The sequence below is a fragment of the Equus quagga genome, chromosome 13 (genome assembly GCF_021613505.1).
Source record: "Equus quagga isolate Etosha38 chromosome 13, UCLA_HA_Equagga_1.0, whole genome shotgun sequence".
Lineage (NCBI taxonomy): Eukaryota > Metazoa > Chordata > Mammalia > Perissodactyla > Equidae > Equus > Equus quagga.
In genome coordinates, this window is record NC_060279.1 from 37,637,950 (window position 1) to 37,665,078 (window position 27,129).

The window sequence follows — 27,129 nt, forward strand, 5'->3', positions numbered from 1 at the left end:
GTCAGGAACAGAAAGGTCGGTGGCTGGAACCAGAAGCGTAGTGGTGGCAGGGGGATTTATGTTCCCATTTTAACATGAACACGGGCCCCACCCCCAACCCCAACCCCTTGCCTTTTAGCTTAGGTTTAAGGTTAAGAAAGCAATAGGAATCCAGGGTGATCTTTCCAATGGGAGAACCAGGGGGCAGAAACGTGAGGGAGTGGCTTCTAATTCCTGTGGGACCTTATCTCTAAAGCCTTTTGAGCTTGTGAGGGCAAGGACAGTGTCTGGATTGCTCATCTCTGTGTCTTCAGAACCCAGCAGTGTGACTGGAAGACAGCAGGTGTTCAATAAATGTTTGCTGGACTGGCGAGAGATGGATATGCAAGCGGAAATCTTTGGGGGTGGGAGAGCTGAGGGCTCAGGTGCTTGTACAAGAGTCGTGTCTTGGAGGGTCTTACCCTTAAGTTATGCTCGGTCCTTTCCAAGGAAATTTTCACATACTCGTTTTTCTGTTTGTTTAAATAATGGAATAAGGGGAGAACTGGAATCTCTCTAACCAGTTATCTGAAAGACGCTTGGCTCAAATGGAAGGAGGGATAAAGGGGCAGAAGGATGGACCAAATGACCAATGTATGACAAAGCAAAGTCACGCTCCTAGCTGTGAGCCCATCTGCCCCGATCCAGCTCAGCTTCAGCCCTCTCACTGAGTCCACTGTCCGTTCGCTGGCAGCTTTGTCAATAAAGTTTTTCGCAAGTGCTCGGAGAAGCCGGAAAGAGGCCATGCTGCCCAGAGTTAGTTCTGGCAACTTCCCGGGAGGGAAAACTAGTTTCGCGAGATTTGGTAGCAGCCGACCACTGGCCTGCAACTGTGCATCTGCTATCGCGAGATTTGGCTGGCGGAGGAGGAGCTGTCGCGGGCAGCCGCCTCACAGCGATGGCGGCCGAGCAGGGCCGGCGCCGGTGGCGGCTGCGGCTACGGCCGGAGACAGCAGTGGTGGCGGCAGTGGTGGGTGGCGGGGGCCTGTGACCGGGAGCCGCCCCCGGACTTGGGCACCATGAGCCAAGGCCCCACCACAGGGGAGAGCAGCGAGCCCGAAGCAAAGGTCCTCCACACTAAGCGGCTTTACCGGTGAGAGGGGCTGGGGCGTGAGTGCAGCCGCCTGGGATAAGGGGGGACAGCGAGAGGCGGGGCCTCCCGGGCGGGCGGGGCCCGGGTGCAGGGCTGGGGTGTGGGCGAGGGAGGAGGGTGCAATTTTGGAGGGAGCGGGGGGGCGGGGTCCCGTAACCCGGGATGGAGTTGAAAGAAGGATTTGGGTGGGTGGCTGGGTGAGAGGTTTGGAGAGAAGCACGTGGAGGAATGCCCTCCGCGGTGTGCCTTGGGCGGGCACCGAGCTTTACGGATTTGGGGTAAGAAGGTGGAATTGAGGGCTGCAGAGGTTGGGAAGGTGAGGGTGGGGTCACAGATGGAGAAAAACCCGGAAGGGAACGGTGCTTAGAACCCTGTAGGATTTACAGGGAAGAGCCCTGGACTGAAATCAAGAGAGGCCAGGTTCAGGTCCTTGCTTTGCCACTCTCTGACTGTGTGACCTTGGGCCTCAGTTTCCTCATCCTTAAAAGGAGAGATTGGATTGGATGTGCTTTAAAGTCTCTTATGGCTCTAGTTTTTGGGAATCTGAAAAAAGAAAGAGGCTGGAAGACTAGTTGTGTTGAACTGGAAGGGCCGGGAAGGACTTTGAGTTCAGAGTGTTCTTAGATCATGGATGCCCATTTCAGGGCACCTGGGGACTTCTGAGTCCTGCCTTCCTTCCAGCCTCATGACTACAGTCTCCTGCCAGGCAGCTTGCGTTCCTGGTTTCTAATTTCCACAGTGCCACTCACACTCCTCAAGTCACATCTTCAGCCCTTCAACCCTTTGTTGGGAACAGGCCAGTATGAGCTCTTTCCACCCTGGGTTGAGGATTTTTTTTGGGGGGGGGGCAACTGGAACATGGGCTCTTGAACTGAATTAAAATAGGATGAAGCATAGAGACCAAGTTGCAGTTTTTGCTTCTAGTAGGGAGTAGGGTTTCAGGTTTTCATTCAGCTCAAGCTCTACAGAACAGTGGTGTTTTCATGAGAAGACCACCCTTAGAGCCATGGGCCTCATTTTGGCAGTGAAAGAGTCAAGAGCATGTTGCCTTTTCCTCCCTTGAGTAGGCATCTTGCCTGCTCTGGCTTATTAAGCCAGAAGGCAGAGGGGAGTATAGGCTGCTCCAAAAATAGAAGAGTTATCCAATCCAGCAGCCCCTGGGCTCCCACTGGGGGCTGCCCCAAGCAGTCTCCGGGCGGTGAGGAGTTGGCTGAGGGTGGCACGTGTGCCTCGTCATGCTGCCGAGTGTCAGCACTGCCTGTCAGACAGAGCGTGGGCAGTGTCTGCAAGATGCCTTTCTTGTCTCCAGCTTTGGGTAATGGCTCTGGTCATCCTTCTAAGTATCCTCAAATCTAGTTCTTTCTCAAGCACTACCTTCATAGGACTGACAGACTTAAGCTGATCTGTTTGCATGTGTGGCTTACATGTGTGCACATGGTGTCTCTGCTGGTAATTGTGTGGTGTTGGCTTTGAGCAGGGTGGAAATTTGAGGCAGCAGCTCTCTGTTTTTATTATGTATTGTAGCAGTGGTGATTGGTAGAAGGAACTGGGGGAGGAAAGTCTGATTTCTCTGCCCAAGATAAATGTGTTGTTAAGACTATGAAACTGTCACTCTGAGCTTCTGTAAATTTGGGAAATTCCCACAGCCTGTTTACAGAAATGAAATTCTCAAGTGTTTTAAGCCCTTCAGGAGAAAAAGCTGCAGGAGAAGGGATGCTGGAAGGGACATAAGCCCCAATTAATTAATTAGGCTAATTAACTATTTTTTTAAAACTCAGTTTTCTTTTTTCTTTTTAAACACCATGCTAGACCTGAGATTACAGTTGTGAATGAGACACAAGACTAGTTTTTGTAGTTTTAGTTCTAAAGGAGATTACAGTTTAATGGAGGAGGTTATGGTCTGATGGGGAATGGAGAAAAAAGTGCTGAGTCCTCTCAGGTTTAAGAATTTGCAATTAGAACTTCCTAGAGTAGTGGTTATTAACTTTTTTTGGATCAAGAATCTCAAGAGAGCTCTGGAGCCCGTCCATAAAAATACACACACACACCACCCTTAGATCTATCTATGGCACTGAAATTACAAGTGCTGTCCTGGGGACTCAGCTGGCGTAGAGTAAGTCACTGATGGCTGCCTGATGCTGCCCCTGGCATCGAGGGCAAGGCTGGCTAAAAAGGCTTGGCTGCCCGCTCCAGGCAGCCCAGAAGGTATTTGGAGAAATGCTGAGCTCTCAAGATTGCCAGTGAGAAGGTCTTGGTTGCCATCCCACCCACTTAGCTGGGTGCTGGTGGTCACTTTGCCCTGTACAGGCAGCTTTTAGTGGTGTACCGCCTGAGCCACCACAGCATGCTAGCCTGCTGTGGCCCACTTACCCAGGCCTGGGAGCACATTTCAGTATTCTGGAACAATCTTGGATCTTTTCAGGAATCCTCACTCCCTGTTTTCTGGTTGCTTTTGTGTCCAGAGTTGTGCCTGATCCTCCTGTTCTCACAGGTGCTGTTTATCATCCTCTGGGTGTTACCCTCCAGAGATGACATCTATCTCTGGCACTTCTTAGCCACCCATTGTAGAATTTCCTTCGCCTTTTCTGTTAGTGTCTGGAGTCTCCTCCTCAGCCTTATAACAGGATGGATGGAGACTAATACTTACTGAGCACTTACTATGTACAAGGCACTGTTATGAGTGCTTTATGTTTTTGCTAATTTAGTCCTCACTGAGTAGGTGATAATGTTATCCCATTTTATAGATGAGAGAACTGAAACATAAGGAAGTTAGATATTTTGTGTGGGACCACATAGCTGGTAAGAAGTAGAACCCCAGCAGTCTAGTTCCAGAGCCTACACTCTATATTAAACAGAGTTCCCGTAGCAGAATCCAGGAGACCTTACAACTCAGCAGCTCAGGAACCACCCCCCATCCCTGATACCCCACTATTCCAAAGCAGAATTTTATACTAGGAATGCCTTTTCTTTATGTCAGAGATAAGCCCTTGCATAATAATCATTCATTCATCCCACCATTATTTACTGAATGCCTACCATATATCAATGCTGTGTATAAATTATCTCATTGAAGCCTCACAAGAGTCCTCTGAGGTAGCTGCTGTTATCTCCATTTTTATGGATGTAGTAACTAAGACTTGAAGAGGTTAGGTAACTTGCCCAAAGCTATAGAGTTAGTAAGACAGAGCCAGACGTTCAAACCCTGTATTTTTTGCCTGGCATCAGGGCGTGTGGTCTTTCCATTGGGAGGGTCTACCTTCCCATATCACGGGGTTTCTCTACCTTGACATTGTTGACATTTTGGGCAGGGTAGTTGTGAACTGTCGCATGTATTGTGGGGTACCTAGCAGCACCCACTAAATGCTAGTAGCAACTCCTCTCCCCTCCTCCCCCCTCCCCAAGTTGTGACAATCAAAAATGTCTCCATCGTTGCCAGATGTTCCCTGGGGGGGCTGCTGTATCAGGATGAAGACTGTGTTCATCTTATTTTGTAGAGAGTTCAGCCTACAGATTTCTCATTTCCCCACCCCTAATTTTTTTAGCTTTTCCTCTAGGATCAGAGTCCCAGCCTCATAGGTGGACCATACACATGGCTCAGGGGCTGTTTGCTTGTATTTCCCTGCAGGGCTGTAGTGGAGGCTGTGCATCGACTTGACCTCATCCTTTGCGACAAAACTGCTTATCAAGAAGTGTTCAAACCAGAGAACATTAGCCTGAGGAACAAGTAAGCCAGAGACTCTATACCACCGACCCGTATAGTTTCTCTATCCCTCTCTACCCAAAACCCTGTTATAGATAGATGTGTGTTCTCTCTTGCCTCCTGACTTCATGGTACAGTAATGGGCTGTGAAGTCTGTGGCCTTCCTAAGAGAGGAGATGGGGATCCCTCACTCTCTCTGCAGCTTCTGCATCTAATGGACTGATGCCATAAGAATGGCATTTGAGTTGGGGGAGTTGGCCATACTGCATAGTGAAAGGAAAGAAAGGGGATAAGAAGGCAGAGAAAAAAGGAGAGAAGGGTGCAGGGGAAGAAAATGAAGATTATTAAAATTCTTACTATTCCTGCCTCTTATTTTCGGAGGCTCCCACTGCATTCCAGGACTGCTGTCATCCTGGGTTATACTGACTGACATTGGATGTCCCTTGGGAGGCGGAGAGATTTTTCAGTCAGGGTATTGGCAAATGTTGCCTTGCCCTCAGTTCTTGTGTCCCCACCGGGGGGCATAGTAGTCACTCTCATGCTTGTCTACACCCTCCCAGGCTGCGTGAGCTCTGCGTCAAGCTTATGTTCCTGCACCCGGTGGACTATGGGAGGAAGGCTGAGGAGCTGCTATGGAGAAAGGTATACTACGAAGTTATCCAGCTTATCAAGACTAACAAAAAGGTAAGGGGAGGTCCTAAAACTTGGGAAGAATTTGTCTAAAGAGAGGAAGCTAAGGAAGGAAGAGATAGGTAGGCAAGTGGGCCAGAGCATGGTTGGGGAGCCAAGAAAGAGATGGCAGAAAGGAGGGAGAGAGTCACATATAATTAGGACTGGGGGAGGAAGGGAGCCTGATCTCAGATGGAGAGACCAGAGAAGTAGATCTAAAGGTGTAGGGGCAACTCCTGAATGAGAGGAGAGATGGATAAAGTTCCAGAACCAAGAAGATAAGTTTATTTCCTCAGTGACATAAATTGGGGTAGGGAGGGGGGAGTGGTACTCTGAGCTTGTTGCTTAGCCAGCCCCTTCCCTTTCCCGATCTCCAGCATATCCACAGCCGAAGCACCTTGGAATGTGCCTACAGAACACACCTGGTTGCTGGTATTGGCTTCTACCAGCATCTCCTTCTCTATATCCAGTCCCACTACCAGCTCGAACTGCAATGCTGCATCGACTGGACCCATGTCACGGACCCCCTCATAGGTCAGTGAAGTCTCAAAGGTGGGCTTGAGGAGCAAGTTCATAGGCCTCCACCTCCAGCCTTCTTATCCTTCAGGGTTCTTGTAGCTTGTAACCCAGCCAGGAAGAGATGATTCTAGCAAGACCTACAAATGCTTCCTGAAGTTTGGGTTTATCCAAACAAGCAGATGAGTTAGAGTGAAGATCTTAGGGAAAGAGAGAGAGCTCTGTTGGTCTAGGATTGTAGACCAATGTGGAGTTGGGGAGGGACAGAATGGTCTAGAGTAGGTCTGGCACTGGAAGATGACATTAATAGCACTTGTTTTCTTCTCCCAGTTGAATTTGGCCAGCACTGTTTCTTTCACCTTTAGAGATTGTTTTTCAGTGTTTGATGAAAATATTGAAATTTTTAGAAACATTGAGGAAATTATTCTTTGAAGATAGTCAGATCTCTTTTCAGCCATCTGAGGTACTGGCAGCTATAGTTTACCTCTTTTTCTAGTTGGTAGTTTTCTCTTTAGTTCGACCACCCTTTAGAGCTCCTTCCCTCTTCCTCTGGCTCCTCTTGCTCTTTATGCCCCTGCCCCTCCCCCAGCCCCATGCGCCTGCCCTCACCAGGAGATAGACATTCTGGATCAGAGATGGAGATTGTGTCCGTGCCACCACATGGCAGCATTCTCTGGTCAGAAGCACAGCACTGTATTTTGTGCATTTAAAAACATTATTTAAGACCAGAGTGACATCTGAGACAGCATTCATAGGCTTTATTTCAGGTGGCCAGAGGGGTCTGTAGCCTAAAACAAGATTAAGATAGCTTATTTCAAAGGGTCAGTTCCCCAAACCACTTTAGTTTTCTCCTTATTGATATTTCACATTCAGCCAAATAAGAGACGTCTCTGTAGAAAACATTAGGAAGGCATTTTCAGAATGGGAGCTACACACCCAGGAGAGTAGCTGCAAGGTGAGGTGGATAAGAGGATGGTTTCTGGAGCCACACTGCCTTTTGAGTCCTGGCTGTGCCGCTTTGCCGCAGTGTGACTTTGAATCCCTCAGCTGTAAAGTGAGAATAATAAGAGTAACTACCTCACGGGGTTGCTGTAAGTAAGGATCAGTTAGATTGATATTGTAGAACACTTAGACCAGTTCCTGGGACGTGGGAAAACTGCTTCCCGAGGAGCTCAGGCTCTCTGAACTGAAGTCTCAAGGCTGCTTGGGAGAAGGGAGAGATGAGAGCCCAGGCATATTTGGCTCTGGCCACCACAAGTCCTTGGGCAAGGCAAGCTCACTTTGTCTCCTTCATGGGCAGGCTCTCCAATAGGCTGCCTTCCCCTCCGTGGACCTCCTCCACTGGGCAGAAGCCAGGCTTCATTCACATTCCTTCTTCCTGGACAAGTTTCCTATCTTTACCCAAACTTTTTACCTTTATGTGGGGAGCTTCTACCCAAGGCACCCATGACTGCTTGAGCCTTACCTCTTTCTCCTTTCCAGAAGCCTTCCTATGATGACCTTTCACATGACCTTTCCCCAGGCAGCTGTCCTAGGTTGAGGACCCTAGCCCATCTTTTCCAGTTCCTTCCTGTCTTGTGAATGAATCCTACCTGTGAGCCTCTGTGTCTCTACCTATGTCCTGGATGAGTGTCTTCTCTGCTCCATAAGACAGTGTTCCAAGACTAGCCCTGGATTCTTGATCTCCTTTCTTCACCTGGGAAGGGTGTTTCCCCTTCAGTAGGGGGCAGAGGAACTGGCTCATAAATCTCTCTCTCTTTCTCTCTCAGGATGCAAGAAGCCAGTGTCTGCCTCAGGGAAGGAAATGGATTGGGCACAGATGGCATGCCACCGATGTCTAGTGTACCTGGGGGACTTGTGTAAGAATCTGAATCTTTCATTTTCTCTGTTTTGGGCTACAGGACAGGCTCAGGCTGCTTCAGTTGTTGGGATCAACCTTTATGTGGTTGAAGAGCAGGAGATTGGAGTGCCCTCTGATAACTTTTTCCCTCCAGTGTGCTTAAAGTGTCCCCTTCTTTTCACTGCTCTCCCGTGAGTGAATACGGGAAGAAGGAAAATGTCTTTGAGCTTTAAGAAAAATCAGGGTGATAACTCAGTTTCAGTAGTGGGTTAGGAAGATTCTAATTTGATGTCTTTCTCCTTTTTGGGATTTTCTTTTCTCATTTTGGACTCTTAGAGGAATTGAAGTTAGACCTCAGGGAGTACTTATCTGCCTCAGATAAGTATTTCCCAGAATGGAAAAGTGCTCTTGCTTTATGGCCCCTGGGTCTCTAGTCCTCATAGGCAAAGGTTCCTCATTAGGCTGCTGGTGTGTGGCTGTTGGATGCATTGTCTCTTATTGACTTGAGGCTCCTTCTCTCCCTGCCCCCAGCCCACTCCTGGACCCCTCATAGTCAGTGTGCACAGAGAATCAACTGCTTCACATTAGACTGACCAAGTATCATTAGTAATATCTTCTCTCTAGAATTGAGCAATTACATTCCAGAACTAAAATCAGAAATTCTTTCCAAACAGTTATATGTGCTGCAGCTCCCCTTCATTGGGAAGAGCTAATCAAGAAGAGCCTGTTTATTTTATAAGCACTGAATATTCTTTACATTTTGAACCTACCAGCAAGGAATAGAGTTGAACAATTTGCCGATAGTCATGCAGATTTAAGACTGTGCCAGAGACCTCAGCAAGTTGTCTCCTAGCTCAGGTACCTTCTTCCCAGGCTCTTATGACAGTTTCACAGAGTGGACTCCCAGATGAAGAGAGGTTTTTCTTTCTTTTTTTTTTTTTGAGGAAGATCAGCCCTGAGCTAACATCTGCTGCCAATCCTCCTCTTTTTGCTGAGGAAGACTGGCCCTGAGCTAACACCCATGCCCATCTTCCTCTACTTTATATGTGGGACACCTGCCACAGCATGGGCTTCATGAGCAGTGCCATGTCCGCACCCAGGATTCAAACCGGTGGACTCCGGCCTGCTGAAGTGGAACGTGCGAACTTAACTGCTGCGCCACCGGGCCGGCCCCGAGAGGTTTTTCTGAGACATGGAATCATCGCATTTCTTTTCCTCTTCTCTCTCCTGCAGCACGATATCAGAATGAATTAGCTGGCGTAGACACCGAGCTGCTAGCTGAGAGATTTTACTACCAAGCCCTGTCAGTAGCTCCCCAGATCGGTAAGTGGGTCCCCACTTGGGCCTCCCAAGCCAGCTGCGTTTTCCAAGAGGAAGATGATGTTGTTGAGAGGGCAGGCAGGCCATATTCACTTCTCCCTAGATCCTCCCCACACTCATTTATCTCACACTTCATCTTGGTTATGCATTCTCCCCCTTGTAACACACACTCAGAAGATGGGGAGGAGAAAAGGGAAAGTGGGAAAGTCTTGAACTAAGAAGGATGGAGGCAGAAGAGAAGGAAGAGAGAAGATGCTTCCCTGTTCCTGAGATCTCTTTACTTGAGCTGCCCCCACAGGAGGCACAGTGAGGGAAGGGGTAAAGCTTCGTTCCAGGGAGAGATGGGGCTTAGCATGTAGGAAGGAGAACTCAGAGGTGAGATGCTGAGCTGGGATAGAGGAGAGGGCTTCAGAGAGTTCCGTCACTGTTAGAAGAGTCACAGCTGCTGCTGAAGGAATGGCACCCCCTGGGTGCTGAACTCCCTCGTGGGCCAGGTGGGAATAGACTGATAGGAAGTGAGTCTCTAATCAGTAATCCCCTGGAGGAGCAAGATTAAGCCGCTAATCACCTAAGACACCAGTGTTGCCTGCAGACCCACTGTTCTCCCCATAAGTTCTCTGATGCTTAGCATTGGTTGGACCTGGCACCTTTCAGTGAGTGTTGTGGTCACAGACTGCGTGACTTCTCTTTCTTTCCAGGAATGCCCTTCAACCAGCTGGGCACCCTTGCAGGCAGCAAGTACTATAATGTGGAAGCCATGTATTGCTACCTGCGCTGGTGAGTAGTTGCCAGCTCTTTCCCCAGTCCTGCTTTCATGTCCATACCATACCTGCTCTGTTTTCTCTCTTCCCTTCTTCCCTTTTCTGGCTCCAGGGTAAGATAGGAAAATGCTAAGATTGCCTTCAATTTCCTCCTCTCAGGGGCACCCTGACACAGCCCCACTGCTTTTCACACAGCCACCTGGATTTGTAGGCGTTTGGACAGCTAAAATAGCTGTCCACTGTCATGCAAAATGCAGGATTGCTGCCTTCCTGAAGAAGTAAATAAATTTGATATAGTCGATAAAATATCACCAAAGTAGCCTCTGGCAAGAACTTCAGAATTGTAGAGATTCAGTGTTTTGAGGTGACAGAGATGACAGCATGGGAGGACCCGCTTAGAAGCAGGATGGGTCACTGCTTCTCTGGATCTGATACTTAGCTCTTAGAATAAACAGTGTTTTCAGGGCATCCAAAGTTTGTTAGGCTTCAGTTACTAAGTCACCATAGCCAAATGCACATGAGGCTCATAGGTAAACCAGAATGTTGTTGGTTAAGTTATAACAAGAAATAAACGGCCAGGAAAACCGAGAAACTTCCTCTTGCCACCTAGTCAGGGCCAAAGTCTACTTGAGAAGCTAAATCATTCTCAGAAGAGGTTATATAGTGAGTTGGCCTTCAAAGCAAAAGGAATAAGGTGGTCTTCATAGCTTCAAAGGTCAAATACTAAAGTGTAAAGTAAAACGCCTAATTGTGCTTTGTAATTCCATGTGTCGTGACCTTGGTTCACCTGGTCAAGGAAACTTCTTCCTTGTATCAACAGTATTTGCTCGTGTGGTGCCCCTTCTCCTTTTCTAGATCAGTACAGACTGGCCTCCTGTTCCACTGTATTTGTTCTTAAAAATGATCACCAGGTTTATGACCCGCCATTGCGTCTTTGCCATTTCTCTCATGCCATCCAGAGAATGCCCCCCTTACTTGTCCTGAATCCTTCATCACACTCATAATCATGATTTAGGGTGAGTCACTTCCAAAGAGAGCTAAGTACCTCCAGGTTTGGGAGGTGTCCACTAAGGTCCTAGGTACTCTGCTTGAACAGTTGTATCTGTGGTGTCTGAGTTCGGCATTTGGGTAGGACTCAGTTGGGCACTTCTCGTCCCAGTGGCATTGTCTAGGGTCAGTCCTTGGTATTCAGCTGATGTGGAGCTCTGGTATATCTGGAGGGTTGACTCATCTAGACCCCTCTCCCTCTCGTCTCAGGGCCTCTCCATGTGATGTCTTCCTCAGGGTGGGCAGTTTCTTACGTAGTGGCTTGAGGCTCCAACAGTGAATAATGACCCAAGAAACTTGGAAGTAGAATCTGCCAGTCTCTTAAGGGCTGGAAACTGGCAGAATCACTTCTACTATATTGGTCAAAGCAGTTGCGTAGTCTTCCACCCCCAGCCAAGATTTAAGAGGAGGGGACAGAACCCACTTCTCAGTGGAAGGTATATCAAGGAATCAGTGGCTCTCTTTAATTCACCACAAACACCTACTTCTCCTTTTCTATACCTTGCTTTTTATAATTAAAAGATGTTTAAAAAAAAACAAGACATCAAGAAAAGTATGGTGTCCTGTTGAGGTCAGTCTTCAGTGAGGCAGACGCAGCTCTACCACGTGTTAGCTGCGTGACTTTTGCAGTATTCTTGTTCTCTTGGGCTGTGTCCCCTCATCGTAACTGTGGGCAATATTAGGGTACAGTGCCTGACACAGTGGGCTGCTCAGCACGTATTCGCATTGGAATGAGTGTTGTGAGGATTAACTGAAATGGTGTATGTAAATATCCTTGCACATAATAAATGCTTATTAAATGCTACCTATTATTAAATACTCTATGCTTTAAAAAAAAATGAAGGATAATGTATTTCAGGGATGGTAGCTAAGTTAAGTTTTGAAACATAAAGTAGGATTAATGGTCCCATTTCCAGATATAGAGGAGATGCAGACTTCATCTTTACTCTGATTAATCTGGAAGCTGGTTTGTGTGTGTTTTATTAGGAAAGATAGCTTTCACTCTGAGTACATACATGGAAGGGGAGGCTGGGGGCAGCCTGTAATTACAAGAAACCTTCTTTCCTAAAGCCCTGGCAGAGCGACATTTCCCCCTCCCCCTCTGCCCCTGCCAAGACTCAGTAGCTCACCTCTGTATCTCCTTTAGCATCCAGTCAGAAGTGTCCTTTGAGGGGGCCTATGGGAACCTCAAGCGGCTCTATGACAAGGCAGCCAAAATGTACCACCAGCTGAAGAAGTGTGAGACTCGGAAACTCTCTCCCAGCAAGAAGCGGTAAGTGGGGCCTGTGGGGAGGAGGGGGTCTCTCTGCAGTTGGTATGGCAGAACCATAGGGACTCTGGAGCCATTCACCATTTACCTTGGGCTCCTCTCATTTCAGATGTAAAGACATTAAGAGGTTGCTGGTGAACTTTATGTATCTGCAAAGCCTCCTGCAGCCCAAAAGCAGGTGAGTGGAAGAGAACATGAGCAAGAACTGTCCTGTGAGCCCTATCCATGATGGCTCCTTGACAGAGGGGGACCTCAAGAGGAGGGAGCAGGCTATTGAATTCTGCCTCTCAGCTGGAAATTCCTTAGTCAGTTAGTCTTTTGTAGGCATCCTTCAGTGTTTCACCATAGGGTTCTGTGCCCATTTTCCCCTGGGCAGCTCACCCTTTGGCACAGAATCGGTGCTCACTCAATGTTGGAGGAGTGACTGAATGGGAAGCCCACCCACATGTCTTCCCCTGGGTGTCTGTCCTTCCTCTGTTTTTTGTCTGCTTTGGAGGTTAGCCCAGCACTGAGTCCCTCTGCTGCTCTCTGTGAAGTCTCCTCTGCAGGCTCGCTTAGTCTTTTCTCTGAATCCTGTATTCCCAACTCTTTTTGCCTGCCTCAGCCACCATCACTGACCTCCCTGTTACTCCTGCCCCTCCATAGCTCCGTGGACTCAGAGCTGACATCACTTTGCCAGTCAGTCCTGGAGGACTTCAACCTCTGTCTCTTCTACCTGCCCTCCTCACCCAACCTCAGCCTGGCCAGTGAGGATGAGGAAGAGTATGACAGTGGATATGCTTTCCTCCCGGATCTTCTCATCTTCCAGATGGTCATCATCTGCCTTATGGGTGTGCACAGCTTGAAAAGAGCAGGTAACTGTCCATATGTCCTTCTTTTATCCCCCACTGGATTCTGGGATCCTCACTACCCTTTGCTGCAGCTCCTTATTCATAAAGTTTCTTCCACAAGCAGTCCCTTCACTATCTGTATGTCTGCTTGGCTGTGGAAGAGTGAGGGACAAGCAACCCTACCCTAAGGGAGCTCCTGGTGAATGAATAAAGGCACCAGCATATGCCCTTCCCCATCTCCCCTCCCTCCACACCCCCCCGCCCCATCCCTAGCCAGGACCCAGGCAGACATGATGGTGAGGATACTTAGCTAATGATACACAGAATTCAGACCTTGCTCCTTGGGGTATGGGGAGGAGCCTGTGTGAAGGCATGAAAGCCAGGGAGGATGAGATGGGACAAGAGGATACATGAGCTTACATGAGGAAGCAAGGTGAGCTGCCATAATAGTGCAGAGGCCTGAGAAATCTTTTTTTACCTTAGAAGAGGCTCTGAAAGGTAGTTGGAGCCTTGGAGGGGTTGAGAACAGGTAAGATGGGATTGGAATTGATGATGCCTACTCCTCTTCAGGGCCCTAGGCCCCTAATGCCTGGTTTTCCTGGCTTTAGGATCCAAGCAGTACAGTGCAGCCATTGCCTTCACCCTGGCCCTCTTCTCCCATCTCGTCAATCATGTCAACATACGGCTGCAGGCTGAGCTGGAAGAAGGCGAGAATCCTGTTCCAGCATTCCAGAGCGATGGCACAGGTGCAGGATTGGGGGAGGTTGTGACTATGGAAAGGTTAGCATGGGGTGTGGGCATCAAGGAAGGGGAACACAGTTGTGGAGGGGGAGGTGGTGTTGAAGAGCACTTTCTAGCCTCTGGGCTCCAATTTGTCTCTAGGCCCCACCTCACCCTCCTCTTTCTACAGATGAACCAGAGTCCAAGGAACCCTTGGAGAAGGAGGAGGAGCCTGGTCCTGAGCCTCCTCCTGCAGCACCTCAAGCAGGCGAGGTCAGAAAGAGCCGGAAGATCTCCCGTCTCTCCTGCCTCCGCCGCCGCCGTCATCCCCCCAAAGCTGGTGATGACAGTGACCTGAGCGAAGGCTTTGAATCAGACTCAAGCCATGACTCAGCCCGGGCCAGCGAGGGCTCAGACACTGGCTCTGACAAGAGTCTTGAAGGGGGAGGAACCGCCTTTGATGCTGAGACAGACTCAGAAATGAACAGCCAAGAGTCCCGATCAGACCTGGAAGATATGGAGGATGACGAAGGGACACGGTCCCCAGCCTTGGAACACCCTCGGGCCAGGTCAGAGGCCCCTGAATCCCTCAATGGTCCACTGGGCCCCAGTGAGGCTAGTATTGCCAGCAATCTACAAGCCATGTCCACCCAGATGTTCCAGACCAAGCGCTGTTTCCGACTGGCCCCCACCTTCAGCAACCTGCTCCTCCAGCCCACCACCGAACCTCATGCCTTGGCCAGCCACAAGCCCTGTATCAATGGGGATGTGGAGAAGCCCTCAGAGCCAGGTATTTGGGCCTCTCCTCATCATCCTGCTCTTGTCTACATCTCCATGCCATCAGCACTTACCCATGAGAGGCCACTTTCCTCTCTGTGTGAGGACCTCTCATCCCCACCCTTGCTGCCTTGCCTGTGGCCCTCTGACTAGTGTAGCCCAGGAGTTTTTCCCTGAGAATCCCCTCTCCTGCTCACTTCCTCTTTCCCAGCTCCCAGCCTATTTCGTGGACTTAACTTCTCTCCTGCTCCACCCTGCTTTGTCAGCATTGGGGCTTTCCTCCCCACTGACACCTGCAGCTGCAGCTTCCTCCATTGGTGCCATCCCAGGTCCCACCAGAGCTCCTGGAGGCTAGAAAAACCAGCACCCACCAGGACAGGTGGATTAGAGTGAGACTTACGTCCCAAGGGTCCTCCTGCAAAGGGAGCTCACAGTCAGTAATGGCGAGCATTTGTTGAGCCTACTCTATGCCAAGCACTAGGCTGGACTTTTTTCAGGTGTTGTCTTATTTAATTTCACAAAGTCCTGTGAAAGAGTTATCATCCCCTTTCTAAATGCTGTCTTACTTCCAAGTTTCTGTGCATGGTGTTCCCTCAGTTTGGAACATACTTTTTCCTCCCTTGCCCTGAACCTGTTGCTTGGCTAATTCTTACTTGCCCTCTAGATTTTAGCTTCAGAGTCACTTGGTCTGGGACTCCTCCAAGGCTTGCTTAGATGTCCTTCCTGTGGGCTCCTGTAGCCTCTGCACCTCCACAGCTTCTAGCCCTTTTCCACTCAAATGAAGTTGTCTGTCTCCTCAACTAGACTGTGAGCCTCTTGAGGGCAGGACAGTCTATGTTTTGCCTGTTGCTGTATCCTCAGTACCTAACACTGTGCCTGCCACAGGGGTGGGACTTAGGAAGTATTGAATGAATAAAAGAAATGAGGAAGCTGATGTCAGAACTGTAGTGACTTGCTCAGTGTTCTAACCTGGAAAGTTGAAGAGCTAGGAGTTAGAAGTAGTTCTTTTCATTCTCTACCCCTCTTCTCCCTCCCCTACAGCTCTCTTCTGACTGTCTGCCCTGCCTTCTAGCACAGAGTACGCACTTTATAAATATTGGTTAAGTGAATAGCTGTAGACCAGCTTCAGCCTGTAGCTTGAGTCTGAAAGAATGATATTTAAAAAGGCACCAGGCTCTTGGCTTAAAAGCAACCAGTTAGTGGGCCTGGGAGAATGAGGCAGGGGTCTGTAAGTGAATTCCCCATCTTTCATATCAGAATTCTTAAGAAGAGTCCACGCAGGTCGGGTATGCTCCCCCACAGAGCTGAAGCCTATTGCTACGTGCCTGTTGGTTCATCCCAGTTCTCTGTTACCTGCCCCCAGCTTCTGAAGAAGGCTCTGAGTCGGAGGGGAGTGAGTCCAGTGGGCGCTCCTGTCGGAATGAGCGCAGCATCCAAGAGAAGCTGCAGGTCCTGATGGCCGAAGGCCTGCTTCCTGCCGTGAAAGTCTTCCTGGACTGGCTGCGGACCAACCCTGACCTCATCATCGTGTGTGCACAGGTGTGCCACTCCACCCGCACTGCCCTTTGTCAGGCCCCAGGTTGTTGGGGGAGGGTGTTGGCCAGGATGGGGCCCAGGAATCCCCTCAGATGGGGACAAAAGTTATTGTCGAGCATCTGCTTTGTGCTGGGTCCTTATGCTTTTCACAGGAAAATGATTAGGCATGACCTTTGCCCTCAAAGAGCCTGTGCCCTGGGCTGGGATACATATTCTGCAGACTGGGAAAGTGAGAGAGCTGCTCATTCTGCTTTGTATCCCCAAAGCCAGACATACTGCCTTCTGTTATGAGTAATGGTGGAAGTATGTGTTTGAGAGCCAACCTCAATAGGTAAATACCAGAGCCCAGAGAAAGAAGAGAACACTGAGTAGTGATGGAAGAGATGGGATCTAGCAAATGGGGGGGCTTCAGACAAGGCAAAGGTGTTCTGGGCAGGAGAGTCCTGCAGCCAGAGCAAGTGGCGTCAGAGGCTGGCTGCACGGACACTTAGTAGGGTGGTGGCAGCCTTCTTTGGTTCAGAGTCTCAATCTGGAGCCTCTAGTGCCCTAAGGCTTTCATTCAGTGTTGCTTCATTCCAGTAGCACACCTGCCCTGCTGTGAGAGACCCCTTTCCCAGCAGGTCGCCCTCTTCCCTGGATGAGAGAGTTTGGATCAGAGCCAGGCACGCCCTTGGGTGTGCGGTTGTGTCTGATGACAGCTAGTTAGTCATTGTTAGTCATCCAGGGAGCTGTGGTAAAGATGGAGATGCCGGGTCACTTCCCTGGAGAGGTGTGCCAGTATGGGCATGTGGAGGGCTGAAAGAAGGTTTGTGCTAGACAGGAAGAAGCTCTAGCTTTTCCCTCTACCAAAATCCAGAAAGTCCTTCCTGTAATCTACTTTTTTCTTGAAGCCTTCAGCTGGTGATGAAGTTCAGCAAGGCTCCATGGTCCCCCTTCTTCATTCCTCATGGAACCAGCTCCCTGTTTTCCAAGTCCTCCACTAGCCCCACCTTGGCCTCTTTTGTTAATTTTTCTCTCAAATCCCTCTAGGCCTGTGACCATAGCCCCAGACCCCCCAAGTGTAGTGCTTTTCTTGCCCACTGCCATTTTCCAACACTGCCCCAACTGAAGGCCTCCTCTTCCCTCGCTCCCCAGAGCTCTCAAAGTCTGTGGAACCGCCTGTCTGTGTTGCTGAATCTGTTGCCAGCTGCTGGCGAACTTCAAGAGACTGGTGAGTGAGTCCCTGGCGCTCCCCTACCTTCCCCTCTCCCTTATTGGCCCCACAAAGCCCATTCCCCCCTTCCTGGTCACCCGGTCCTTGGGGTAAGGAGGTTAATGGGATTCACTGCCCAACCTCCCTGACACAGCAGTCATTGTGGTCTTGGCCTCTCCGGTTTCCTACCCCAACACTGCCTCACTGTGGGCAGGTGGCCTCTTCTGCCAGGGAGTGTGCTCCCTGGGGAAGGCAGTGGAGTGAACAAGAGCAGTGAGGGGAGCCTGGAGCCAGCCCTAGTCACTGGTGTCACGCTGATGCCTTGGTCATTGGGAATCGACCTTGACCTCCAGCGTTCCATCTGTCTGGCTCATGCCCTCCTACCACCTTCCAACTGGAAATCTCTACCTTCTCCTACCTCTGAGACTCCCCCAAGGGCTATTCATTCCTTCCTCCAGAGCCCCCCTCTCACTTCCAGCCTAATTGTCCCTGCTGTCAGGAAGCTTCCCAGTCTGAGCTGTCCTTGTTCTCCCAACCTGCTCTGCTCTTCTAACCCCTCCAGCTTGGTCTCCTAGACCTCTGCTTGACAGCCCTTGTGTATCCGTCTCTCTCTTCTCCTCTCTCCATGTCTCCCCACCTCTGTCCTAGGGGTATGTCCTGTCTCATCAGCTTGGGAATTCCCAAAGGGAAGGGCTGTGTCCTTCTGACTGGGGGCTCCTAAAGGGCAGGTGGTCTCATGTGTCTTCTTTCTCCCCAGGCCTGGCCCTGTGTCCCGAGGTCCAGGATCTTCTTGAAGGTTGTGAACTGCCTGACCTCCCCTCTAGCCTGCTGCTCCCAGAGGACATGGCACTTCGTAACCTGCCTCCCCTCCGGGCTGCCCACAGACGTTTTAACTTTGACACGGATCGGCCCTTGCTGAGCACCTTAGAGGAGGTGAGGATATCATTTCTCACGCCACAAGCTCTGTCGTTAGTCAGACACAGCAGCAAATCAGGGGCCCGGGGTTGGAGGGGGCAGGCAGGCAGCCCTCTGTCCAGACAGGGAGAGTAGTGTCCTTGGGGCTGCAGGCGGTGAGTGCTGCTTCGTTCAGTGAGCCATTTAAGCTTTCTTTCCCTCTTGGCAGGATGTCCTTCCACAGGGCTGCTGTTGGTAGTGTCTCCTGTTGTAGAACAAGCCTCTTCCTTCTTTTTTCACCTTTTATAGAAGACAGAACAAGTGAATTATTAGGGCTTTGAAATCTTTATCAGTCTCTTTTCTACTCTGGACCCTGCGTCCTCTGAGCTGAACATCACGGAAAGTTAGAGCTGGAAGGGAATGTGCTGCCCACTTAGTTCAGTGACTGTCACCCTTGAATCTGTGTCATCACACAGGCCACGTGGGGGCAGCAGAGGGAAGCCAAGCAAACAGACGTCCCAGCCCCCTCCCTGACACACACCCCCTTGGTTGGTCCCTTTCCTGCCAGAGCAGTTTGCCTTTAGTCTGTTTTATATTTTAGGGTTCTAGATAAGATTTTTGTTTGATGGGGAAGAAGGGTTTTGCTGACCAAAAAAATAAGTTGGAAATGTTGATCTAGTTCAGTCTCCTCATTTTCCACATGAGGAACTAAGACGGGAGGAGAGGCGGCGTAGAATCCAGGTCTCCTCACTGCAGCCCAGTCCCCTTGTTTCTTTCTTCCTGGCCCCAACTCCTGGTTCTCTAGTCCGCCTGGGAGTCTCCTTGCCTACTTGCTTACTCCTGGCGGTTAGAGGTTCTGGGCCCTGTGCTCCTCCTTCGCACCCCACCGCCCGCAAGCCTTTCCAAGGAGCTCCTGTTGCTGAGGAGGCTGGGACAGCAGGGAGCTGGAGGGAGGGAGCCCTGGTGGGCGGGGTGGGCTTAGAGGGCCCTGCTCAGCCAGGCTGGGCTCCTGTGTCTCCTCACAGTCAGTCGTGCGCATCTGCTGCATCCGCAGCTTTGGCCACTTCATTGCCCGCCTGCAAGGCAGCATCCTTCAGTTCAATCCGGAGGTCGGCATCTTCGTCAGCATCGCCCAGTCTGAGCAGGAGAGCCTGCTGCAGCAGGCCCAGGCACAGTTCCGCATGGTGAGTCAGGCCTTCCCCTCCCTGTCCACTCTGCTTCCCTGGGGCTCACTGAGAAACCAGGGTGAGAGACTCGGACAGACTGGTGGCCCTTGACTGAAGGATGTGGTGAGTGGGGTTGAGGAAACCGACCCTCCGGAGAGAGGAGGCCCGGGAGGGAACTGAGGGATGGGCTAATAGACAGGGAGTGAGAAGACCTTTGAACAGAGGCAGCATGGCACCAGACCTGTATCCAGACTGCCTAGGGGTTGAGGGCCATCTGTGTCACCTCCCAGTCTGAATTAAGCAAGTCACTTAACGTTGCTAAGCCTGTTTCCTTATCAGATATGAGGGAGTAGCAGAGTCAGCTTTATGGGGTGGTTGTGATGATGGAATGATAGTGCATATCAGCCCCTTGCATGTTGTCTGATGGAGTGTGTGTGCTCAGCAAGTGCTCCTTGCCCTTCTCTTTTAGGGGGAGGAACACTAAGGAATGGAGGGGAGTGGAGGGATCTTGGTATCAGACACCATGCAGGAACCCTCCCATCCCAGACTTGGTCCCATCCCTCAGAGGCTCCAAAGAGTAGGAAGTGGCCTGGGTTGCCTCTTTTCCATTCAGTAATTCATTCCACAAATATTTATTGAGAGTCTGCTCTGTGCTGAACCCATCAGTATTCTAGGCACTGCAGTTACAGCAGCGAACAAGAGAATCCTTTCTCTTCTGGGGCTGATACTTGATGAGCAACCATCTGGGTTCCGCAGTGGGGCCTGCGCAGCCCTGGGCGTGTTGTCCTCCTCGAGCTGAGCGGCAGCAGTACACTTGGGGTGGAGTGTGGCACAGGCAGCATGGCCCCCATGTCTCCTCAAGCCTCGGGGTTCTTTATCCCAAGCCGGTGCCCTTCCCCATGACCTTCCTTTACCTGGCCCCAGGCGTCCCCACCTCTCTTAGGCCTCCTTCGTGTGGACATTCTGCTTAGCTGGGGAGGGGCACAGGCTCCCCAGCAACTCCCTTCCTGGCTGTCTTAAAAGCAAGCACATTTTGTTAAAAACAAACCTTTTGTTTTAAGGCATTTATTGCTGTTGCATAGGGGAAAACATGGGGGGTTACACAAATAATTATGGGGAAGTTACACAGCTTCAAAAAATGTTAGAGTTTTTCCAGGCATTTCCTCCAGCCTAAAGCTCCCGAAGACTCCTTCTCAGGGGCAGGGAGTACCTGAAAGCCCCTCTCATGAGGTGCTGGACACACAGGCCAAGCTGGACACAAGCCACATAGCCTGCTGGGGCTGCCTCCTGCTCTGCCTGGGTCACAGGTTTCCACCCCAAGGGGTTTATCCTCTAGCAGCAGCAGCAGCATGGTCATTGTCATCATCGTCATCTTGCCATCTTCTGTCATTTATTGGGAGCTTTCTATGTGCAAACCCATGTTTGCATCTGACATCTCATTTAACCCTTGCGGCAGCCCTGTGAGGCTGGTGCTTGCATCCTCGTGTTATAGTTGAGAAGATGCAGAATAACCCAGGAGCTGTTGTCAACGGCAGAGCCTGGGCTCATGTCCTTGTTCTAAGCTGCTGTGGGGGCTTAGCTTCTCTACAGGCCAGCTGGGCACCGGGAGCCACTGCTCCTACTCTCTGGGGCTCTGGTGTCTGCCTGGTTTTGGGACCCCCTTTCCTGCTGGGACCTCAGGTTTTTCTGAGGACCACACAGGCCCACATCTCTGAACTGCTGGACCGGCGACACCAGAGCCTTCGATTAACGCGGCTCTCCTCCTCCTGGATCCAGGTGGATCCACACACACCTGCACTGGTTCTCTAGGGGACTCATCCAAGTGTCCCCATCCCCCTCTCTGGAACATGGGGTTTCCCAATTCCAATTTTAGCCTAAAAGTAAAATTACTGGGCTTGACTTCTACAGTGAGAGGAGGGGAGTTTGTCAACAGCGCTCCCCTGACCAGTCTGCCAACAGGGCGTGTAAGAAAGTGGCTGCATGCAGGTGCTGGCTTCTGCCTCCCTTCTTTCCTTCCCCTGCCAGTGTTTCTCGAAGGGGACCCTCTCAGCATTTAGGGCAGCACCATCTTTGTTGTGCAGGACTCTGCAGGGGAGTGGGGTGGATCTTGCATAACCATAGTAAAATTATAAAAACTAAGAAATTTGGGTTGGTACAGTATTCTTAACTATGGATTTCTTGGATTTCCTTCAGATTTCACTAGTTTTTCCACTAATGTCTATTTTCTCTTCCAGGATCCCACATTACATTTGGTTGTTGTGTCTTCTTAGTCTCCTCCAATCTGTGACAGTTCCTCAGTCTTCCCTTGTCTTTCATGACCTTGACACCTCTAAACAGTATTGGTCAGTTATTTTGTGAAGTGTCCCTCAGTCTGGCTTTGTGTGGTGTCTTCTTATGATTAGAATGAGATTATACATTCCATATTAATATTTTAAAGCAGCACACTGATGATGCCACTGTGCTCATCAAAGAGCCTTCAGTGGCTCCCCATATCTTTTAGGACAAGTCCTCATCCTTAACCTCATCTTTTAGATCATATTAAGGAATTTGGACTTCATCCAGAAGACGAAGGAAAACTATCACAGGACTTTTGGTCAGGACCATGCTGGAATCAGATGGTTTTTGAAAGACTGCCTTGGGTGCAGGCAGAGAAGATGGATTGGGTCAGAGGCAGAGACCAGTAAAGAGATGGTTATAATAGTCAAGGTGGGAGGTACAGCCTTTGGCTAGGGTTACGCAGTGGAGATGGAGGCAGGTGGAAGGATCTCAATGATTTGTAGGAGGTACAGTTAACAGGACTGGGAAGCCGATAACTTCTGGGGCTGAGAGAGAGGGAAAAGTCGAGCCTACTCAGCTTTCTGACTTAAGCAGATGGTGGTTTATTTACCAAGTTGGGGAGCACAAGAGGAAGAGAGGCAGTTTTGAGGAGCAGATGGGGCTGTCGAGTAGGCAGTTGAAAATGTGGGTCTGGAACTTGGGTGGTCAGGTCTGGGCTAAAGCTGCAGACTTGGAAGAAGTTGGTATGTGGATGGTGATAGAAGGTGAGGGGGTGCATGGATGGCATCTTTTGGGAGGAAGAACAGATGGAGAAGAGCAAAGGAGCAGAGATCAACCCTGAGACACAGGCAGTGTTTAAGGAGTAGAGACTGAGGGGGCTTAGCTGGGAAACGTGCAGGCACAGCCAGGTGCTCTCCTGCGCCATGACAGCGCATGGCTGTCTGCTCCCTCTTTCCCATGGTGCTGGAACTGTGTGAGCTTCCGTGGACTGGTAATGGAATTTGTTCAGATTGCCTCAGGGGATTATTTTTCTCTCATGCCTCCCTTGCCCTCATTTAGCAGGAACGATAGAGCTGACTTTATATGAGGCTGTATGACTGACTTTATATGACCCCAGGAATTCCTCTTGGTCTTGATCGCTAGAGAAAGGGTATACCCTCAACTCCTTATCTCAAGCTTTACACCCGGTGTTTTCCCTCCTAGGCACAGGAGGAAGCCCGGCGAAACAGACTAATGAGAGACATGGCCCAGCTACGACTTCAGGTAGGACATCAGGACCCAAGTGCTCCTTCTGCTCTTGATCTGGTTATTGCCTAAAGCGCCTTGGCAGATCCTCACCCCTCCAGCTGCAACCCCCGGCCCTGTCTGTGGCCCTTCACTGCACCCAGATTACCTTCCTGGCCTCCTAGCTCGCCCTCCCTATTGCTCATTCTTCACTGAGCCTTAATTCCCCCTTTCTGCCTTCAGTTCCTTCTCTTTTCTTTCTCTTTCTCTTTACCTTAACCCTTGTTTCTGTCTACTTTTCCACCAAGGCTATTGGTGGAGTCCCCTGTCCCCCCTTGGCAGCAGGAGGAGCCCCATAAGAGCCACCTTGAGTACCATTCTCCCTCCCACACCCCCACCCAGGCTGCAGGGGCCCCACGCAGCTCTACCCACTCTGCCTTCTCTCATCAGCTGGAGGTCTCTCAGCTGGAAGGGAGCCTGCAGCAGCCCAAGGCCCAGTCAGCAATGTCTCCCTACCTCGTCCCTGACACCCAGGCCCTCTGCCACCACCTCCCTGTCATCCGCCAGCTGGCCACCAGTGGCCGCTTCATTGTGATCATCCCAAGGACAGGTAAGCATATTGGGGAGGTGGGGGACAGATAGAGTGCAGCTAAAAGAGACTCTGGGCTTAGGACTAAGAGACCGTTATTTGGGGCTCAGGTTACACACAGTGGCCTTGGTCAAGTCCTGCCACCTCTGTGAACTTCAGTCACTTCATCTGTGAAATGGGCATAACAGTCTGTTAAACCCTGACTCACAAGACAGCTAGGAGAAACACATGAGAAAATCCAAGTGAAAGCACTTGGTAAATTGCCATGTACATTGCTGGCAGAAGGTCACACTTTCAGAGAACTTTGGAAGCCCCGTAGGGAGCCACAGTCCCTTCTTTTCCTGCAGTGTGTACTGGAGCGAGCTCAGATACTTCCTGCAGAGTCCCATGTCACAGCAGTCTGAGCTCGTCTGTTTTGTCCTTCTCTGCTCCCACCTTGCTCACCAGTGATCGATGGCCTGGATTTGCTGAAGAAGGAACACCCAGGGGCCCGGGATGGGATCCGATACCTAGAGGCAGAGTTTAAAAAAGGAAACAGGTGAGTGCAGGCCTGGCTGGACCTGTGCAGAGTCCTGTGTCTGTTTCCCAGACAACGGATGCTTATGTGTTCCTTGCTCCCTGTGGGTAAGACACACACTTGCAGTCCCTGCTCACAGTTCGCTCACTGCCAAGGAGGGAGCCTGAAGATGTAATTAGAAGTCAGGATCTTAGGTGCAGAAATAGAGGGTGGTCAGAGGAGCTAGGAGCCCTGTCGGGGAGCACTGACCTGTTGTCCACTTGCCTCTGGGGCAAACATGAGATGAGCATCAGTGGGAGAGGGGAGCAGACCCCCCAAGGCCAGGCTGTGAGCTCCTTTGCTGGAGTTTCTCCCGCTTTAGCGTTGGGACCGGTGATGGGGTTTGCCAGGGTAGGGGTGCCTTCCTCGGGTCTGCCCGGGGCTGTCCCACCTCCCATTGAAGCCATCCAGGGACGAGCAGGTGGCAGCATACAAGTGCTCAGTCCAGCACAGACCGACCCTTCTGGCCTTTGGGACAGGAGGAGGACTAGGCAGTGGGGGTAAGGAGAGGGACACTCCTCCCTCCTTGCCCTGCTAGCTGGCTCGCCCCCTCCTCTGCAACTGCCCTTGCCTGGCCAGGAAGCTGCACAGAGCCTACTTGTTTGGGCCTTGTCTCCAGAAGCCCTGACTTGAAAAGCATCTGCTGCTTCTCCCCTCCCAGCACCTCCCCCGGGAGGAACTGAAGAATCGATGTTATCAGGAGGAAAAGCGAGCTGGGCTCAGTGGCCAGGAAGCTGCTTCGAAATGGCTCCAAACTGACCTGCAATGGGAGAGACACATCTCCTTACCTGCTCCTGTAAAACTGGGCTCCCTGAGCCACAATGGTCTGCTTTGTATGAGGTGCCCTCCCCCTCCTCTGCCCCCCACCTCCACTCTCCTGTCTCCTTTGCAGGTACATTCGCTGGCAGAAAGAGGTGGGAAAGAGCTTTGAGCGGCATAAGCTGAAGAGACAGGATGCAGATGCCTGGTACAGTTTCAGCCCCCACTCCTAGAACCTCAGAAAGGCTGCCTGCTTTGCTCTTCCATGAGCACTCCCTGGGAGAGTGGGACAGGGCCAGAGAGTTCTCTAACAGGTAGCAGGATCAGCCTGGGCTCCACACACAGCCTGCCAGGGGTCTCCTGCAGGCCTCACCTTGGAGGGAGTAAAAAGTTGCTCCAGCACTGGAGCCCCTGTGGCCCTGAGATGGTTGGGCTTGCTCTCTCCTAGCGCCCTCCCTGCCCCGGCTCCCCCTGTTCCTTGGAGATCCTGCTGTTCAGGCTATGCTAATACTGGGGCTTGGCCCACCCACCCCCTCCTCCCCACCAGGACTCTCTATAAGATCCTGGACAGCTGCAAACAACTGACTCTGGCACAGGGGGCAGGTGAGGAGGATCCAAGTGGCATGGTGACCATCATCACAGGCCTTCCGCTGGACAACCCCAGTGCGCTCTCAGGCCCTATGCAGGTGGGTCATGGGGTGGTGGGGGTGGTGTGGAATGGGGAAGAGGTGCTGGATTAGACTCCTCCTCAGCCCTCTATACAGTTGCCCTTTTCCTCTTCCTTTACCCCTTCCCTCTCCCCTCAATGACTTGTCCCATAGTTCAGGAGGTCAGGCCCTCTCCCATCTGTCCTCTCCCCATTCCACAGGCAGCCCTGCAGGCCGCTGCACACGCCAGTGTGGACATCAAGAATGTTCTGGACTTCTACAAGCAGTGGAAGGAGATTGGTTGAGACTGACCCCCCAGGCCCTGCAGTGGGGCTGACTCCAGATCTCTCCTGCCCTCCCTGGCAGCCAGGACCACCACCTGTAGTCACCCCACCACACGCAGACTCACGCACGCACACAGGAAGGAAGCCCAGCTGCACACAGGCTGCAGGGAGGGCCCAGGAGTCGGCTGGGAGGGCGGGGTCCCCCTGTTGCCAAGACGACGTCAGGAAAGAGAGGAAAGTGCTTGGAGCAGGAGAGGCCTGTGGGCCCCTAGCCAGCCTTCCTGCCTCAACCTCCCTGCTGTCCCCAGGGGCGGGTTGCAGGCATGGGTGTCTGCATTTCATCGGAGTGGTTCCTGGACCTCTGAGGGGAAGTGACAGCAGAAGGGGCCCTTCTTCCTCATCCAAGACGCAAAGTGTTTGGGGCCAGGAGTTTGGACTCCCCAGCCCTGGGGGAAGAATTGGGTAACACCAGATATCTGGGTGGTTCTCTGCAGACCCTTCCCCTCCTCGAGAACCACCCATCCTCTCATCTCCCTTTGTGGGGGCTGGGCAGCTCTGCAGCCTTGGGGACTCTTAAAGAAGAAGGGCCTGGAGCTGCCTGCACTGATAACAGGGCCAGGGCTTGCATCCCCTCCTGCTGCAGGGGCCGCACACCCAGTTGCCCCACTTCTGCTTTCTGTCTCCTTTCTGTCTAGCTTCCGGGGCAGGGAGCAGTCTCCACCCATGGCTGCAGGCAGTCTGGTCTGTATGCCAGTGAGGGTTCCTGTGCCCACCGGCCCCACAGTCACAGTCACTGCGCTTTGTGCTCTTGGCTGCTATGCTGGGACAGGGTGGGAGGCCAGTAAGAGGAGAGTGGGGTACAGTCTGAAGCCACCACCCCGCCTTACTCTAGGAAGGGGCCTGTGTTTGGGTGGGCAGTGGAAAAGAGAGGCCCCTTGAAGCTGCCTGGTCAGGGGCCCTCTGTCCTGATGGGCTTCCCTACTTTTGCCCTTCCCCAGGACTAAAGGCCAGGTGGGCTAGCTTTGGGAGTGTCAAGGTGAATATGAGGGAGCAGAGATCATGAATAGCTCAGGGCAGTGAATGGAGCAGCCAGAGCAGAGCTGTGTGTGGGAGGCTTTGGCCAGGATTGCCCTGGCCCCTCCCCTCCGGCTGGACTTGTAGCTCAGGCTGGGGGTGGGGGGTCTCAGCTCTGCTGTCCCCGCCGCAACCTAGCTTCCCAGGCTGTTCTCAAAGGAGAGCAGGCTTCTTACCTCCTTCCTCTAAGACAGCAAGTCTGGGACAACCTAAGGGGAGTGGAGTCACCCCCACTCCCAGTCCCTGGCAGAGACTGAGACTAAAGCATCACTTAATAAAGACCCCCCGAAGCCCACTCCCTGTCACCTGGTGCCTTTCTGTACAATTTTATTGGGACATTGGAGATTATGTGCTGTAATGGCACTTTGGA

At 51.3% G+C, this 27,129-nt stretch overlaps 1 protein-coding gene across 2 annotated transcripts; it reads left to right on the forward strand.

Moving 5' to 3' along the window:
• The first annotated feature begins 898 nt into the window (after positions 1–898).
• On the forward strand, positions 899–27,054 carry SMG5 (SMG5 nonsense mediated mRNA decay factor). 2 transcript variants are annotated; one of them, XR_006891561.1, is made up of 22 exons: positions 899–1,111; positions 4,737–4,835; positions 5,372–5,495; positions 5,858–6,014; positions 7,766–7,855; positions 9,070–9,159; positions 9,855–9,933; positions 12,112–12,237; positions 12,344–12,412; positions 12,880–13,088; positions 13,673–13,810; positions 13,975–14,574; positions 15,925–16,100; positions 17,232–17,307; positions 18,047–18,222; positions 19,209–19,367; positions 22,830–22,889; positions 23,301–23,460; positions 23,887–23,977; positions 24,888–24,962; positions 25,351–25,440; positions 25,623–27,054. XR_006891561.1 is itself a non-coding variant. In XM_046682334.1 (22 exons), the coding sequence occupies exons 1-22, from the start codon at positions 1,038–1,040 to the stop codon at positions 25,704–25,706; spliced, it is 3,051 nt and encodes a 1,016-aa protein (XP_046538290.1). In that variant the 5' UTR covers positions 899–1,037; the 3' UTR covers positions 25,707–27,054. The 2 variants fall into 2 exon arrangements, 1 of the variants encoding a protein (XP_046538290.1); XM_046682334.1 differs by having other exon boundaries at positions 25,302–25,440.
• The last annotated feature ends 75 nt before the right edge of the window (positions 27,055–27,129 follow it).